This window comes from Podarcis gaigeae, assembly GCF_964106915.1.
Source record: "Podarcis gaigeae genome assembly, chromosome: 7".
Lineage (NCBI taxonomy): Eukaryota > Metazoa > Chordata > Lepidosauria > Squamata > Lacertidae > Podarcis > Podarcis gaigeae.
Window position 1 is genome coordinate 80,026,829 of NC_139683.1, and position 17,048 is coordinate 80,043,876.

The window sequence follows — 17,048 nt, forward strand, 5'->3', positions numbered from 1 at the left end:
GATGTCTTTTAAAAGTTTGGTAGTTATTTTTCTCTTTGACATCTGGTGGGAGGGCGTTCCACAGGGCGGGTGCCACTACCGAGAAGGCCCTGGGCCTGGTTCCCTGTAACTTGGCTTCTCGCAGCGAGGGAACCACCAGAAGGCCCTCGGTATTGGACCTCAGTGTCCGGGCAGAACAATGGAGGTGGAGACGCTCCTTCGGGTATACTGGACCGAGGCCGTCTAGGGCTTTAAAGTTCAGCACCAACACTGACCAACAACCTGACTTGGCAGAAAGCAGGTTCCTGGAGCTCCTATGCAGGAGATGCTGCTGCCAATTGAACTCTTATTTGGCCTTGGAAGGAGCACAAATGTGATGTTCAAATAAGAAGCCATATGGGTCAGAAAATGGTGGGCTGGGGAAGACGGAGGGGTGAGGGGCAGGTAGGCACCAAGCGGAGAACTGGCAGACTTGACTTAGCATCATAGAACAGTAGAGGGCCTTCTCAGTAGTGGCGCCTACCCTGTGGAACGCAGATGTCGTGGCAATAAGCAACTATTTCACTTTTAAAAGACACCTGAAGGCAGCCCAGTTTAGGGAAGTTTTTAATGTTTAATGCTGCTTTGTGTTTTTAATATTCGGTCGTGAGCCACCCAGAGTGGCTGGGGAAACCCAGCCAGATGGGCAGGGTATAAATAATAAATTATTATTATTCCCTAATCATTTCTTTATAAATCGGCTATTAGTGGCAGGTCACTTGAAGAGGCCTCAGCAACCACATGGGGTCTATGAAGATTGCACAACAGAATGGTATGCAATGCCTTGAGTTATAACCTTTATTCACCCTGTAGTAAGACCAGCCCAACAAATGTGAGCTAAAAAAGCAAACACATTTTGCATGAAGCTCGACACTGCAAGTTTTAGTATGTTGCCTCACTATTCCTGTAATTATTTTAAAGTTCAACCGTACTATTATTGAACTATAAAATGTAATATTTGCAATGGAACCCTTCAGTAGACTCCTATGCACAATTATCTCCTTAAATATTTATCAAAGTTAAAAATTTATTCTGAAATCTAAAGCCGAGGTGACAGTATTTCGCACAGAAATGCAATTGCCAAATGGTCTATTTTTAGCAAGCTGGTTCCTGTTTTTCTTGCTGCTATGGCAACATTAAACCTACATTTTCTATTATTTCACATTGCTTCTTTCAAGATTAATACTGCACAAATACAATTGGGAACCGACAATATTTTCTTTATCTCCTGTCAAAATACATTGCTTTCTACAAAAAAAAGAAAAGATCCTGTAGAACTCAGTCTTGGAAAAAGTCTTCCCTAGCGGGTTTGAGGAACTTCATCTTATTAATAGGAAATGCCACGGCCTAAATCATACTCTTCATTGGGCCAGTGATCCTTTTTCCATGCCTTTGAACATTTGAACCTAGACTGGGTTCTGATATAATGCAAAGCCATGCATTGTTCAGCTAAATCAAAACTTGCTTTAATGTCTGTACCCAAACTGTGGTTTGTTTAGGGCCAATAAACCACAGTTTGAAGCTGGTTTGTAAAACGTAACATTTGGAAACAGCTGCTTGCTGTTTCGTAGGACCTCACAAGCCACGGTCTGGGCAACTGATCCACCTCAAAGATCTGCTATACTACGGCAATAGTTCTGAACTTATAAAATGAGCAGATGGGAAACGAAAGTAGGCAAGCAGATCTTGGATCACAGTTTGTTGTTGTACTATGGTATGAATTCTTAATCATGGTTAGCACAGACTAGCATTTTAACTTCCCACCAGATGTGGAGAATCAGTTCCAGCTTGGTAGGCCTGATTCTTTCATTTCCCCATGCCATGGGCCAACTTTGACAGGTGGGAGGGACCGCTACATGACATCCACCCAACTTCATAAAAGGTCCAGAATACCTCAAGGACCGCTTCTTTCCATATGAACCTACCCAGACCCTGAAATCATCTTCTGAGGCCCTCCTTCGTGTGTCTCCTCCTCGCGAGGTTCGGAGGGTGGCAACACGAGAATGGGCCTTCTCTGCAGTAACTCCCCGTCTGTGGAATGCTCTCCCCAGGGAAGTTTGCCTGGTGCCTTCAATATACACCTTTAGGTGCCAGGCAAAAATGTTCCTTTTTAACCAGGCCTTTGGTTGATCCAGTTTACATCCTATGCCCTTTTAAAAAAATTGGGGGGGGGGGTTCTTGTTTATATTGTTATTAGGTATTCTGTGGTTTTATATTTTGATTTTATTCTGTGAACTGCCCTGAGACCCCTGGTATAGGGTGGTATATAAATTCAATAATTAAATAACAAAAACAGCAACAACAGGTGATTGCCAAATGGACTTGTTGTAACCTCCAATCAGCTAATCGGAAGTTACAGTGACCTTGAAGGCACTTCCAGCACCTAAAGAGTGGTTCCAGGAAGTCCCCTCTGAAGTTCATTTGTAGGAAACATTTGGATACAACCCATTTCCTGCAAACAGAGCATTTTGTTTTCTTGCAGGGAACTCCATTTGCCAAAACAACAACAACAACAACAACTGGGAGCTCACTTAATAGCTACAGCCGTACCTGAGCTACACCTGCCATCCCATATGCGCTCAGGTGTGAAAGTTTGCGGGGAACAGCCTCATGGGCCAGACGTTCCCTACCATTTTTTGTTACATATTTTTTCTAAATTAATGTAACTTATTTAAATTATATATAAATTATGTTATTTGTGTGATGGAGAGGAGAAGCGCGTACACACACACACGTCCCTCCACAAACACAAGTCAAGTTTGATGATGAGGTATATAAGAATTGTATATAAGCAGCAAGTCCAGAAACAAGCCAGAATTTGAAAATTTGGGTCTAAAGTTCAATGCATTATTCTGTAGATCAGGCTGCCTCCACACTCATAATTATTATAATAATATTTTTCTATTTACACATCAGACAAATGGATCGTGAGACATAATCAACAATTTTCTCAGTGCTGAAGAGGTTTCATATCTCTAATCAGATGCAAAGTTACATGAATCAAACATTAGATGAAATAAGACTCCAGATATTTGTTATATTGTATTTAATTGATTTTATGGTTGTTTTTAAGTGTAACTCACCCTGGGATCACTGCTCTTAAATGGGGCAGACTTATAAACGGACTAGATACACACACACACACACACACACACACACGGATGGTATCTGCATCTGGATCCAGCAAAACATCTGTTTGGTGTGCTCTTTGCTAAAGTACAGCCTTGGTTAGAGAAATAATTCTCTTTCCTTTAAGAAAAACCTATGATGAGCAAATGACTTCACCGGGGATTCACCAAGCTTATTCAATGTACGCTGCTGCTACCTGTTCCTCTTGCCATTCTCTCAATAATGAGCTTGCAGCCGAATGTAACAATTGTCCTCTCAGAGCACCTTTAGCCAGCTAGCAAAGAGTCTCTCTCCTGAGTTTATGAGAGTTCACTTCGAAAACCTACTAAGATTACTACAGATTTAAAAGAACTTCCCTATAAAAAAAAAATCAAAAAATCCTGCTGCTCCCTTTCCTCCAAATACAATGACAGCACTTATGTGCCTTTAAAAGTTATTTATTTACTAAGTGTTTTCGGTTACTTGGTTATTGGTTACCTATTATACCGACCTTCAACAAAAGAATTTGAAGGCAAGGGTGAGGTGCAGTAACAACCACCCTAGTTAGGCTTAGAGAGAGAAAGGAAATTGGTTCTTACTGTGAATTTCTATTTACTGATTGTGTTGAGAGGACAGTCTCTAGATAGGATGACATCCTCAGGATCTTGAGCAGAACGACACATCCCATCTACACCCACAACTAAAAATAAATCTCTATCTCTCTCATTACAAACTGAAAAGAAGTAGTGAACACTGAGTTCATAAAATAGAGGAACTGTCAAAATGTAGTTCCCCATGCCCACCCCAGTGAATGAGGACCCTCCAAATCCCAGCCAACAGTCCCAGACAATGGTTGGGAGTTAAACAGGGTAGACAACAAAGTGGATAGCACAAGAGGAATTGTTTTTATTTCTCTTTTTAACTGTAGAGCAGTTAAAAGTACCGCACTGGAAGCCTTTTCTCCTAAGGAACAAAAGACTCAACCTAACCAATCATGGGGACGCAGGTGGCGCTGTGGTCTAAACCACAGAGCCTAGGGCTTGCCGATCAGAAGGTCGACAATTCGAATCCCTGTGACGGGGGTGAGCTCCCATTGTTTGGTTCCTGCCAACCTAGCAGTTCGAAAGCACGCAGTGCAAGTAGATAAATAGGTACCGCTCCGGCAGCAAGGTAAATGGCATTTCCATACGCTTCTCTGCTTTACCAGAAGCAGCTTAGTCATGACCACATGACCCGGAAAAACTGTCTGCAGACAAACGCCAGCTCCCTCAGCCTGTAAAGCGAGATGAGCGCCGCAACCCCAGAGTCCTCTGCGACTGGACTTAACGTTCAGGGGTACCTTTACCTTTACCCCATCATGAGGCACAGAAAATTTGAAGGGTGGGACGACTTCTCCTCCCCAGAAGAGGCGAAGCTTTCAAGACCCTGCGCTTCACGTCCAGAGAGAGAACACCATCCTGTCTAGACAACATCCTCCAACATAACCGGGTTTTTGGCTTGGCCTGACATCTTCCACTGAAGGCCATATGGTTGACTGAATGATTGACACCTCATCACACCGTTCTAAGAAGCAGACTGAGCTACTACCTTCCCTCCACCAAAAACATGCAGCAAGCTTCTTCCCCCTGCCCTTAACACTGAGCCAGAGGGAGAGTTTTATGAAACTCTAAAACCCATCCATGTAAAGCTGGTCATACTGCAGATTTCTAATTGCTTTGTTTTTGCTGTTTGCTTGTGGCTACAAAAACTACACCTGGCACCTGGCAATACATGGCCTACGGGCTGCATTCTGCTTGGTGGGTCACAAGTTGTGCAGGCCTGCGGACAGGGCTCTGGCAAATGGTCTTGGCAAACCATGCAAGGATTTCCCCCCGGCCCTGAGAATATTTCCAGGCTTCCCTGCTCAGATTCAGCAGAAAGCCAAATTGCTTGGAATCATGGTACCTCTGCCACCTCCAGCCTGCCAAGAATGAGAGACTGTGAAAAACTGGCACACTTTGCAAAGAGAGCTGCCACAATTTAAAGCGCCTTTAAGGCAAGTGCAGCGAGCAAAGAAAAACAGAGGGGAAAACAGCCTCCCTGGGAATTGTTCCAGGACAGCAGACCTCGCTGAATCTAAAGGCAAAAATCTATCTCCTGACCTCTGCTCAAATGCACACATATTTGATGCAACTCAGCAACTCCTTCACTGAACACAGAGCTGCCTCTGGGTTACCCTCTAGCTCCTAAAAGCACTTGTTTCAGGAGAGCAGCCACTCATTCGTCTATTGTTTGTTTCTCAGTTTCAGGAGGGAGCTATACTCAGGATCAATAAAGCTACTGCTCCGTGTTTACCAAGTGATATAGTATAGCAGCTAAAAATGCCATTAGTAAGCCAGAAGGTCACAGGTTCAAGTCTTATCTCAGCCCCTACTCTTATTAGTTAGGAACCTACACCCTTCGGGAAGCCACTCTCTCTCAGTCTCCATTCCCATTGCCCAGATTATATTAATGACAAAAGCATAATAAAAAAAAATCACTTCTACTACTACTACTACTAGGGACGTGGGTGGCGCTGTGGGTTAAACCACAGAGCCTAGGACTTGCCAATCCGAAGGTCGGCGGTTCGAATCCCCGTGACGGGGTGAGCTCCCATTGCTCGGTCCCTGCTCCTGCCAACCTAGCAGTTCAAAAGAATGTCAAACTTCAAGTAGATAAATAGGTACCACTTCGGTGGGAAGGTAAACGGCGTTTCCGTGCGCTGCTCTGGTTTGCCAAAAGCGGCTTAGTCATGCTAGCCACAAGACCCGGAAGCTGTACGTTGGCTCCCTCGGCCAGTAAAGAGAGATGAGCGACGCAACCCCAGAGTTGGCCACGACTGGACCTAATGGTCAGGGGTCCCTTTACCTTACCTTTACTACTACTACTACTACTACTACTACTACTACTACTACTACTACTACTAAATAACAACAACAGCTGCTTATGGGGTTTTGAAAAGGTTGCAAAGAATTCAACAAAAACTTGCCAAAGCCTAGGCCAGTAGGTCTTCCAGAAGCATCATCCGGCCTTTTAAATTCAAATTGACTGTCAAGCAGCTAATTGATAGGGCAGAGTAATTTGCATACTGTAACTTGCCCCAAGCCTTTTGGATGGGATAGGACATAAAATCAAATACATACATAACATTAGATGCTAAACTTTCTTACTAAGTATCTTCAAACCTGGCTAGAGACCCAAGTTCAATCCCCGCCCATTCAAGGCTGTTGTGGGAATAAAATGAAAGATGATTTTGCATGCTATTCTGAGCTACTTCAATAAAGAATAGGATGCAAATGTGGTTTTTAACAAATGCCATTCATTCATTTGGCCCACATTTAGCCCAGAACAACTACAAGTTTAATGAGGAAATGGCGACAACTCATGGGAAGTTGACTTTAAACAAGTGAGTTAAAACCTTTCCCCATATTTCTTCCGTTTATTTCTCATCAGATAAACAAAGCAACTTACAACTTTTGTGTTTCAGGCCATAACGTGTTCTGCAAGAGATGATCTTCCGTGGGAGGTTCTGGAAGATATTAATTGGTTTAGAACCAAGAGGTTTTTTTCCTCATACTGCCCCCCTTCCCTTTCATCTGCTCCCTTAATTTACATAACAAAATTCCCAAATACAGCATTTTAACATGTTGCATACCTGTAAGACTACAAGGCTGAAAGTAATTTTCATGATACTGGCTGGAAGCGTTACTAAGTTTTTCTTCCTCTTCAGTTGTCTGGGCTGCTGTATCTTCAGCTGTAAAAGAGGCATATTTTAGAGTCCGAAAGTAACATGCCAATCAAGGAATGGTTAACAAAATACTGAACAGAAAAGAACAATTCTGCTTTCAGTTTAAATTATCTAAAAGAATATTTGGTCCATAATCCAATTATGTTTGGATAGGAAGGTTAGCAAATTTTACAATGCAAGGTAAACTATTTGGGCCTCATGACACAACTCCAGGCAGGACCTAGAGAAAGCTGAAAGAAGCTGGTATGGCGTTCTCCTGAGATCACCCCATAACTCATCTTCTTGGTCAGCTTTCTACAGACTTTTCTGCCTTATACAGTGGTGCCCCGCAAGACGAATGCCTCGCAAAATGAAAAATGTGCAAGACGAATTTCCCTATGGGCTTGCTTCGCAAGACGAAAACGTCTTGCGAGTTTGTTCGCTTTTTTCCTAAAGCCGCTTGAAGAGGCGCAGTTGCGACGGACCGTGCTTCGCAAGACGAAAAACATTGCAAGACGAAAAGACTCACGAAAAGAATTAATTTCATCTTGCGAGGCACCACTGTACTTTTCCCAGCTGCAACTCAGCATTTGGCAAAGTGGGCCATTACCTACAGAATTTAGTCTTCCAGATGCCATCAAATTTTTGTTTTTGCTTTTGTTAGATACCCCTGCCAATTTGAGCTCCCTCAACCGACTTCTGTAGGAAATGAAGTTTGCAATTTCATAACAATTGCACTAAATTTATTAATCAAGAAGATTTGTTCAAAAAAAGGGAAAGCTTAAAATATACACTCTATTGAATAGTTTTACCCAGCCATCAAGTATGGGTGTGAGCCATGAAGCGTGGCATTTGGAGACTTTAACCAGTGGCATCCGATTAAGTTTTCAGGGAAACGTATGTTACCAGATCTGAACAACATAGGAACATAGAGCACCCAAGACATCCAGGCACATCTCCTGCCATCTTGACACCAACAGCAGGGTGGGCAAAGCATTGAAATAACAGGGCAGTAATTTAACTGCATAAAATGAATTCTTGAAAGGACTTGGGGACAACAGCTCATGAATTCTGGTATGACACAGCAGACTATGCATAGGCTTATCACAGTACTGGGTAACTGACAAATGTCCTAACAGAAAGAAGCGATATACTGGGATAAGGACTGCAATCTAAAAACCCTATCTAGCATGCTGGGGGGGGGGGGGCGTTGTACAAGATGAAGCAGAGGGCTCCCTCTGCCCAGCCCAAAACAGCTCCGCCAGTCTTTGCCACAAAATGACAGCAGTGGCACACCTCCCCATTCATCTTACCAAGCATACAGCCAGAAGGACTTCCGCCAGAGGTAGCCCAGGAGCAGGCAGAGGGGAGCCTAACCAGCCTAGCATCCAGAGCCAGCCCAACTACAGTCACTTGACTCCAGGCTAACATAGAGTGGAGCAGTGTTTTGTCTGCTCACCCCATACACCCCCCCCCCAAGCTTCTATACCCGCTGGCATGAGTGGTGGGCTTGCAGAAGCAGCAGTGGCTACATCATTCTGTCTTGGACCACTGCTGCCTGGACGAAGGTTAGGACTGCTCTTCCAGTGTCTTTTTTGTTGACAAAATAGCTTCAATCATAATATCTCTTTAGAGACAAGAGCCAGCCAATTCCTGGTTTTTTTAAGCTACCTTACACCCTGTCAGAATATCTTGTCCTCTGAATGGCAGAAACTAGTCTCCAATGTCTTAAAACTCTTTCCCACCAGTTACTATCTGATCCCAGAAAGGAAATGTTTCCAAATTCCTCCAAATGGCTAGGCTAGACTTAGCAACTTCCCAGAATTCAAACCAAGGCTAAATAAGGTCCAGCCACCTAGTGCCTCCCCTCTCATCAATCTAAACAACACAAATCTTATTAAAAACAACAAGCACAAACATTTTATTAGTCACATATGAGTATATATGTGTGTGTATACACACATAGGTGTAGATAGAGAATGATTTGCAAATCACACAGACAACGCACAACTCTTACCTTGAAAGACAGCCTTATTGGACAGCCCCAAGGCTGGCACAGTAGCTCCTTCTGGAAGATCAATCATTTGCTAAAGAGAAAAAAGAAAAGTTATGTAGAAGTTAGCTGGGTGTTTGCTTTCCTTGGGTGGAGTTACTCATATAAGCTTTGAAATTTCTTGATGGTCCTTCTTTAGTGTACTTTAAGGCTGACCTTTCATGACGTAAAAACTCAAGCTTGGTAATACATAATGCCCAATATATTCTAATTACTAGGAAAATATCAATCCGAAACTGTTAATACTTAAAACTACATGCTTCAACTTTATAGGTAAGGTGAAAGTACCAACACAATTTTGGCTCCCCTGTGAGCCAACTACCGTAGTTCCAGGACTCATGTCTTTTAGTCTGTATTTCTCAAAGACTCAAAAGAAGAACCGTAGTTCGGCTGTAAACAATTCGCATAGTGAAGATCTCCAGTTAATGGATTTCTGGTAAGAGAGTTAGGACACTCACACACTTTAAAAGAAAGTAAATACACACTTACTCTACTCTTTAGTTCCTCCAGAGATATACCAGAAATGCTGCTGAAGTTTTCCATAAAATTCCTGGGTGCAGTAAATACTCGAAGCACCTTCTCATCTGCTCCAGACACAAACTGGAATCGGCCAGTCATCGCTAAACACTGCATGTCATATCCATGGACCTGGGGTCTTGCTATTTCATGCCATGATGCCTAGTAAAGGGACCAATGATATGTAAGTATGTAAGTACTGTCAGCTATAGGAAAGAAGCACTGAAGAATTCAGAACATTTAGCCTCAGTCCATTCTAAGTAGTCAATTTTGCTGAAAATGGACATTCAGCCCATTCCCCAGAAAAAGTATCCTTGCCCTCGACTTAGTCCTCACTGGAAATGCTAGGGATCTCTTCGCACTTATGAGCAATGGAGAAAAGATTGCTGTAATTTTTATCAAGGCTGCAGGTAAGCATCTCTGCCAAAAGTTGAACAGGTATCCCCAAGTTAAGTCTTAACTCCCTCCACTTACTGGTTCTAAATTTCTCTTTAATATATTTTATTCCTCTAAAGGAAACAGAACAGAGCAAGGGGATGCTGCATAAACAATGACACAATTAGCAGGAAGTCTACAAAAAACAAGATATGATTTTTGAAATGCTCCTTTTAGTGCAAGAACTGGACATTTTTAGACATCCGCAATATTGTAATATCATAGTAGCAAACTACAGATCAGTGTGCAGCGCAAGTGGTTTTTGAGAAATTAGAGACGAGCCATTGTTCAAGTTTCACATTTTGTGACCTATTGACTTACAAATGATTTCGCAAGCTTGTAGAAAAGATAAAATAAATAAATACCTCTGTTTTGTTCTCCCTTTTCCACGGAGCAAAGATTCTTGTAGTTTGGTCAGAACCAACAGAGATGATGAATTCTCCTTCTGGATCCCACATCACATCTTGCACGGCATCGAAATGCCCTGAAATAACCACTTCTGGAGCCCATTCTCTCTATTAAATCAAGACCACTAATATTATATAATGTGTGAACGAGCTATCTGTTAAATATAGAGATCTCACTATAAATGAAGCACACAGCTAAAAAGAAAAGCATTAGCACTCGGGGGCGGGGGGTGTCAGCAGATCTGCTAATGGCAGCTGATAGTCCGATGAAGGATGAGAGTAAAGTATTACAAGGTTGGGAACCACATTTCCTTGGAGACCAATAATGGACAGAGCCAAATGTCTAACTAATGCAGAAGAAAAACTGCCCTGCCTCAATTTTCACAATGACCATCTCAAATTAGAATTCCCAATTTTAGGTCTACTCAAAAGCAAAAACCACTAGGTTACATGGGCTGACTCTAAAATGAGTATACAAAGGATTATTATATTTACAATAGACCAATATAGCTACTGTTCTAAGAAAGCAAGAAAAGGGCATTCCTTTTGAACTTTAGCATGCTATTCACAAACACACAGCAGAAGTCTGAGCTGTAAAAACAGTGGCGAGGAGTGGGGAATAATAGCACGCGCACATACACACACACACACACAGCCCTCATCAATTTATTTTTATCCAATAAAATATTGCCTTTTCCAATTGTTCTGATGCTACATAGGGGGGGAACGGGGGGCTTTTAAAAGCCAGGAAAAATAAGGAGGAAACAAACAGGAACCAAGGAACTTTGATGGGATTCAAGCCACATAAAATGAGGTCATGGTCATAGGCATACCTTGCTGGTTACAGTGAAGGGGATCTTTGGCCGAGTTTTCATACATTTGAAAATGCTACATATATTGAAGGCAACATGATCCTCTCTTTCAATAGCATTTTACCCACCCACCTCATACCTACTAAGAGCTAGCCTGGAAATGGCATGCGCATTTCGCAAGCAGAAGGTCTCAGGTTCCGTCCTGTAATCTACAGTTAAAAGGCTGGGAAAGATTTGTCTGTCTCACAGATCTTGGAAAGAAACTGTTGTGGGGTAGACCAGAGTGGGCCAGATGGACTGACTCAGCACAAAGCAATATATCATTCATATGTGTGTGTGTGTGTGTGTGTGTGTGTGCGCGCGCGTGTGTGTGTGTACACACACACACACACACACACACACACACACACACACAATGTTTACTACCCACAGAGCCCAAAAGGCACACCCCAGTGATCCCATCAGATTTAATCTTGTTTGCTACTAATTGTGGTAGAAAATTAAGAAGATCAATGCTTTAGCTTAAATGAGGTGTTCAGAATAGATATCCAATCTAGTGTATCTTTTGAGCACAAAGCCATGGCTTCCTATACAACAAGAGTCCGTGAACATTTTCCTCTCTAGCAACATAAATAAATTCTCTTGCCTTGTTTGCTGAAGTCTGTTTCCAAAGATGCAGCGCTCCGTGGAAAGCATGAGCAAGAATCATTGAGCCATCTGGGCTGAAGTGACAGTCAAAAAACCCCAGAGTATTTCCACCCACTTCTCCTACTCGGACCTTTTTTGAAAAATTGAACACAAAATACATGAGCCAGCCACCAGTCAATCTGCTCATTGATGGCTAAAGACTTAATCCTAAACAAAATAACAAAACTTCATCTACAGTTTAGAATTACACCCAAAAGAGAAGTTAAAAGAACACAGTTACAGCAGCATTAATGTGCTATTGATCTTACAAAATTAAGAAACCATTAGTTCAGGGTCTAGCACACACCTGTTATATGTACAAACAACACAGAAAAATAGATTCAAACCCCCCCCCCCATATTTATCACCAATATATCTTAATTTTTAAAATGGTTTGATATGTTTATTTGCCAAGTTCACAGGCAGTCTGCAATAAAAATAAAACATTCCAAGGTGAAATGATGATTATTGGCTTAGCTGGCTTAAATTCTTTTTTTAGACAAATTCATAAAAATCAGTATTTATTATCTGTAACAGCTAAAGTGAACCTCCATGTACTGGTGCAGGGTACTAGATGCTGGGAACATCTGGTTTATTAAAAAGAAAAACACCAAGTTTCCAGCATAAGGCAAGTACTTAAGTTTCAGTTCAAATCCATGTGTAGGCAGACAGGCTGGACGGGTTTCAAATGTGTGTGGCCTCTTTGCTGCAAGCCCAGCCCCCTCCCTGCCCTCATATGCACACAGAAGTCTTTACTGCTTTTAAGAAGCAGTTTTTGTGGTTCTAAATACAGCAGAATGTTGCTTGTTTACTCTTCCACCGAAGGAACAGCCTGCTACAATTACAATATTTTCCACTTGAATTCTTTTTAGGCTTGGATATGACCTCATATTCCCTTTACTTAATTTCTAAAGCCGCGGGGGGTGGGGGTGGGCAGGGAAAGTGAGAGAGGAAAATGTATAAAACATGCCTACCTGTTCCAACCACACCCCAGATTCATCATCTGGAGCCCAGAGGATCACACTTTTGTCCATTGAAGAAGACAACAACCTCATTGGCTGTTCCATCCTGCCATCTACAGTGCAAGGAGAAAAATTACCTTTGTGGAAGATGCTAGCATGCTCTTTTGCGTCTCACATATTGTATTCGGGATAGCAAAGGTAAGATAATTCTACAAAGGCATGCTGCAGAACAAAGTGTGTTGGGTTGAAGAGGAGAGAAATGTGTAGTTGCAATTTACAGTATTCCAAGAAGAGTGCTGTCAGGGAACTGACATCGGAGCCAGAAGCGATGCCGGAGAGGGGCCAAGCAGGGAGAGAGGGGACTCAGCAGCTGGGGAAGGAAATCAGCGTAACACCAGGGATAAAGGGGGGCGGATGGGGGAATCGGAGAGAGGGCTCCAGGACTCTTCGCTGGAGACCAGCGGGGAGAGCACAGGTCCTCCGCTACCCACACCCACCCTGCGCAGAAGACTTCCGCGCAGGGAAAGTAGGCGTAGACTTGGCGTCAAAGAACTGCTTTGCTGGAAGAAGATCAAGAAACGCCCACTGACGGATTCTGCTAGCGACTGAACAGCCACGAGGTGAAGGGCTGTCCAGCCAGGAAAGGTTTAACCAGGCTACCTAGCCAGGAGTGGCGGCAAATTACGCACGAGCAACCCCATATAACCATTACAGGTGCAGAGACAAAAGTCTTGCACACTGGATACTAGGTGCCGTAGTAATTGTCTACCGCCCCTGCTTTAAAACGGAATGTTTGCAGATGGTTCTGGGTCCATACATTTCAAATTGCACAAATTCAGTTCCAATCACAAGAGAAAACATTACACCCAGAAGTGCCAAGTGTAGTCACTATTTGGAAATGCAGCACTTGGTGAATCATTGGTCGTTAACTGGCAACTCGTGACACATTAAGTGGTAAATCATAGGTTGAGATGAACCTTAAGGTAGGCTCACTAGCAAAGCAATGGCGATTTTCCAAAAGAATCAGCATTTGTGATTCTAAATGTCACTGAATGTTGCTATTTTCAATAGAAGAAAAGGGAAAGAGAGAAAGACAAATCTGGATGCATATTTTAAAAGGCAAAGGAAAAAGGAGCCCCCTTGTCAGTGTTAGTGGCTCCTTGGTCTGAAAAGGCTGGTGGTCACTGTAATTATTGCAATGATTCAGCAACTGGCAATGTTAGGGTTGGAGCAACCCTAAGGACAGACAGTGCAGAATAACCAAAATCCATACCCACGCAGAATCAGGACTATAGGAAAAAGTTAATGAGCTACAGGCAGAATCAATATCATTTCCTACAATTCCCAGCCTCTACTCCACATCACCAGCTGCCACACTGGGATGGGAAAATGCACAACACAGAGATAAGGTATGGGAGAAGCCATTACCCACAGCAATCCAGTGTTCTTCGCCATGTCTAGCTGTCCCCCAATTTGCGGCTCACATACTTCTTACCTTTGGGAAAGTAAGGCTGCCAGTGAACAGCATATACCCAGTTTTCATGTCCAGCTAACACAGAGTCCAGCGTCACAGCAAAAGATGCATCTGAACCTACCACAGAGCAAAAAAGACAATAAAAATCTTCAAAGCTTATATCTATAAAAGAACCAAGGACATAGTCAAGATTACTGGTGTATGAAACTAGCTAACATCCCCATAAGTTAAATTCACAAAGTAACTCCACTACATTCCCTGAAATCCGTTAGATGCAAATAACAAAACCTGGACCATTCCGTTCCTGTCATTGATGTGTGTCTTGCATACTGCAGACTTATCTCAAACCTTATCTTATTTGTCTCTTTTAGCTGCTTTCCAATGGTTTCAGCTGTTTCAAACAAAATGTTACTTTGTGTGCATTGTGTGTGTGTTTGTTTGTGTGTGTGTTTTATTTGCACACCACCCTGGGATCTCATGGGAGGAAGGATGGTTTAGAAGTATAGCAAACAACTACAGTTTTGCATAGAAAAGCAAGGACAGTATGGAGTTATGCTATAGGTACACAGGTGGTGCTGTGGGTTAAACCACAGAGCCTAGGGCTTGCCGATCAGAAGGTTGGCGGTTCGAATCCCCGCGACGGGGTGAGCTCCCGTTGATCAGTCCCTGCTCCTGCCAACCTAGCAGTTCGAAAGCACATCAAAAGTGCAAGTAGATAAATAGGTACCGCTTCAGCGGGAAGGTAAACAGCATTTCCGTGCACTGCTCTGGTTCACCAGAAGCGGCTTAGTCATGCTGGCCAATAAAGCAAGATGAGCACCGCAACCCCAGAGTCGTCTGCAACTGGACCTAATGGTCAGGGGTCCTTTTACCTTTATGGAGTTATGCTAACAAACTGTCAAGAAGCACCCAGCCACAGTGTGGATAGTTGGCACAACAAATAGATGCCACAACAAAATGTGAAAGCCTAAGTACGACTTCACATGTCCCTGAACACCTTCAGAAGTTTGTTTGGGAAGTCAGATAGGGTGGTACAGCATCACATCTGCAAATCCTGGGTTCTGAATGCAGGTACGCCTCTCAAACATACACAAAATGTAGCCTCCTATTGATAATGGAGATATGTGCAAACAAACTTGTTTCCATTCACAAATATGTCCCACTAGGGTGAGCTGATGCAATATATTTCTCTGTGCAATTTCTGTACTCTACTGCTGACTTTGCTATGCAGTAGGAAAGGTTAAATCCCTGCCCAGGAATAGGAACGGATGATGTAACAGGAGTGGGCTGAAGTTTATGAGGTAACCTGAAATAAAGCACGCAGAAACGCCACATCTCTCATGGCCCTTTGGCTAGTATAGTCATACAGCATGAGTTCAGTGAATTATTCTCAGGAAAGGAGAATTTGAAACTCAAGAATGGCAAACCAGGACTTATGTCCACATGTGGTGGAGGTGTAAATATGTGAAATAAATTTGGCAAAGGGTGTTTAAGGAGATAACAGAAATCGCTGGGTTAAAGCTGACCAAAAGTCCAGAGGTAGCATTATTATCAATTTATGAGGGGGTGGAAGGTTCGCAGACTATGAAGGACTTGCTCACAGATTTATTGACATCTGCACGACTTATTATAGCTAGGAAGTGGATGTATACAGAGTTTATTTAAAAGAACATTGCAAAAATATAAATCTGTTGGCAAGTCTAGATTGACTTTCTGCGTGTAATAGGAGAATCTTACAAAACTAATGCAATTGAAACAACCTAGAGGAGACAAAGTTTAGTGCGTAGATAAAGAATGTAATCTGTGAACCACAATGGGGGGACCAGAGGTCATGTTGAATCCAACTAAAATTGTTACATACAACAAGCACCAACTATGGAATGATTGTTTATTTTTCTTTTTGTTTAATGTTGATTACTTACGTTACACAGTTTTTAAAACCAATAATATATATATATTTTTAAAAGGAAGTGGAAGGAGCAAGATGAATATAAAGAGGTGTTGGATATAGCTATTAATGATAAATTAACATGTGCTATTAAGGTAAGATGGGGAATATGTAGGAGAAATGATTTTGAGGAGATATGGAAGGTATTTGTAGAATTTGTACTGTTAAAATGGAAAGGGGTCAAACTATTGCAAGAGGTGTTGAAATTTTGGGAGATTGGATATTGACAATGGAATGGTCTTGTGGGTGGGGTGCACATTTTTATTCTTATTTATTCTTATTTTGTCAAAATAAAACATAAAATAAAAATAAAAAGAATGGCAAACCTCAGGTTCTACACTTTCATTTAACCCTACTGGCAACAATTGCATACTGCCTCAGAAAAAGCAACAGCTATTCATAGAGACTCACCATTGTCATTTTTCACGGTGAAAATGTTCTCCTTCAGCCTTATGGTTTCCTCATCTTGGGCTTCCACAAGCAATGAAGTTGCATGCATCTTCCAGATCCTTATCAGACAATCCTGGGAACAGCTTGCCAAGAAAAGATCTCCGTCTTTTGCAAAATTAAATAAATGAAAATCAGGAAGATTTGAAAGATGGGAAGTTCATTGCCCAGGGAAATCAGTATTGCCATGAGCAAGTTGCTAACGAATACCAAAATAAATACTTTGCTGTAGCGCGTGTCAGCACCATTCAGTGTGGAGAGGGATAAATACCACACTGTCATATTAGCTACAATACTGAAGAAATGCCTCACATAATCTAAGGAAAGCTCTGTAGGTTCGAATACGTACTTGAATCTAGTTTGGCAAAATCACCTGTTTGTGGAAAGATAGTGCTACGTGGTTTCTCAGGGCGGGGGGCAGGATTTAGTATCTTCT

General features: G+C 42.3%; 1 protein-coding gene across 1 annotated transcript in view; it reads right to left on the reverse strand.

The window, feature by feature from the left end:
- ELP2 (elongator acetyltransferase complex subunit 2) overlaps positions 1–17,048 on the reverse strand; it is a 43,590-nt gene that overhangs the window by 13,143 nt on the left and 13,399 nt on the right. Inside the window, 9 exon segments of the mRNA XM_083749691.1 lie at positions 6,616–6,673; positions 6,800–6,898; positions 8,889–8,958; positions 9,414–9,602; positions 10,241–10,390; positions 11,741–11,872; positions 12,756–12,856; positions 14,239–14,334; positions 16,577–16,720. Coding sequence (XP_083605817.1) covers positions 6,616–6,673; positions 6,800–6,898; positions 8,889–8,958; positions 9,414–9,602; positions 10,241–10,390; positions 11,741–11,872; positions 12,756–12,856; positions 14,239–14,334; positions 16,577–16,720 — 1,039 coding nt within the window.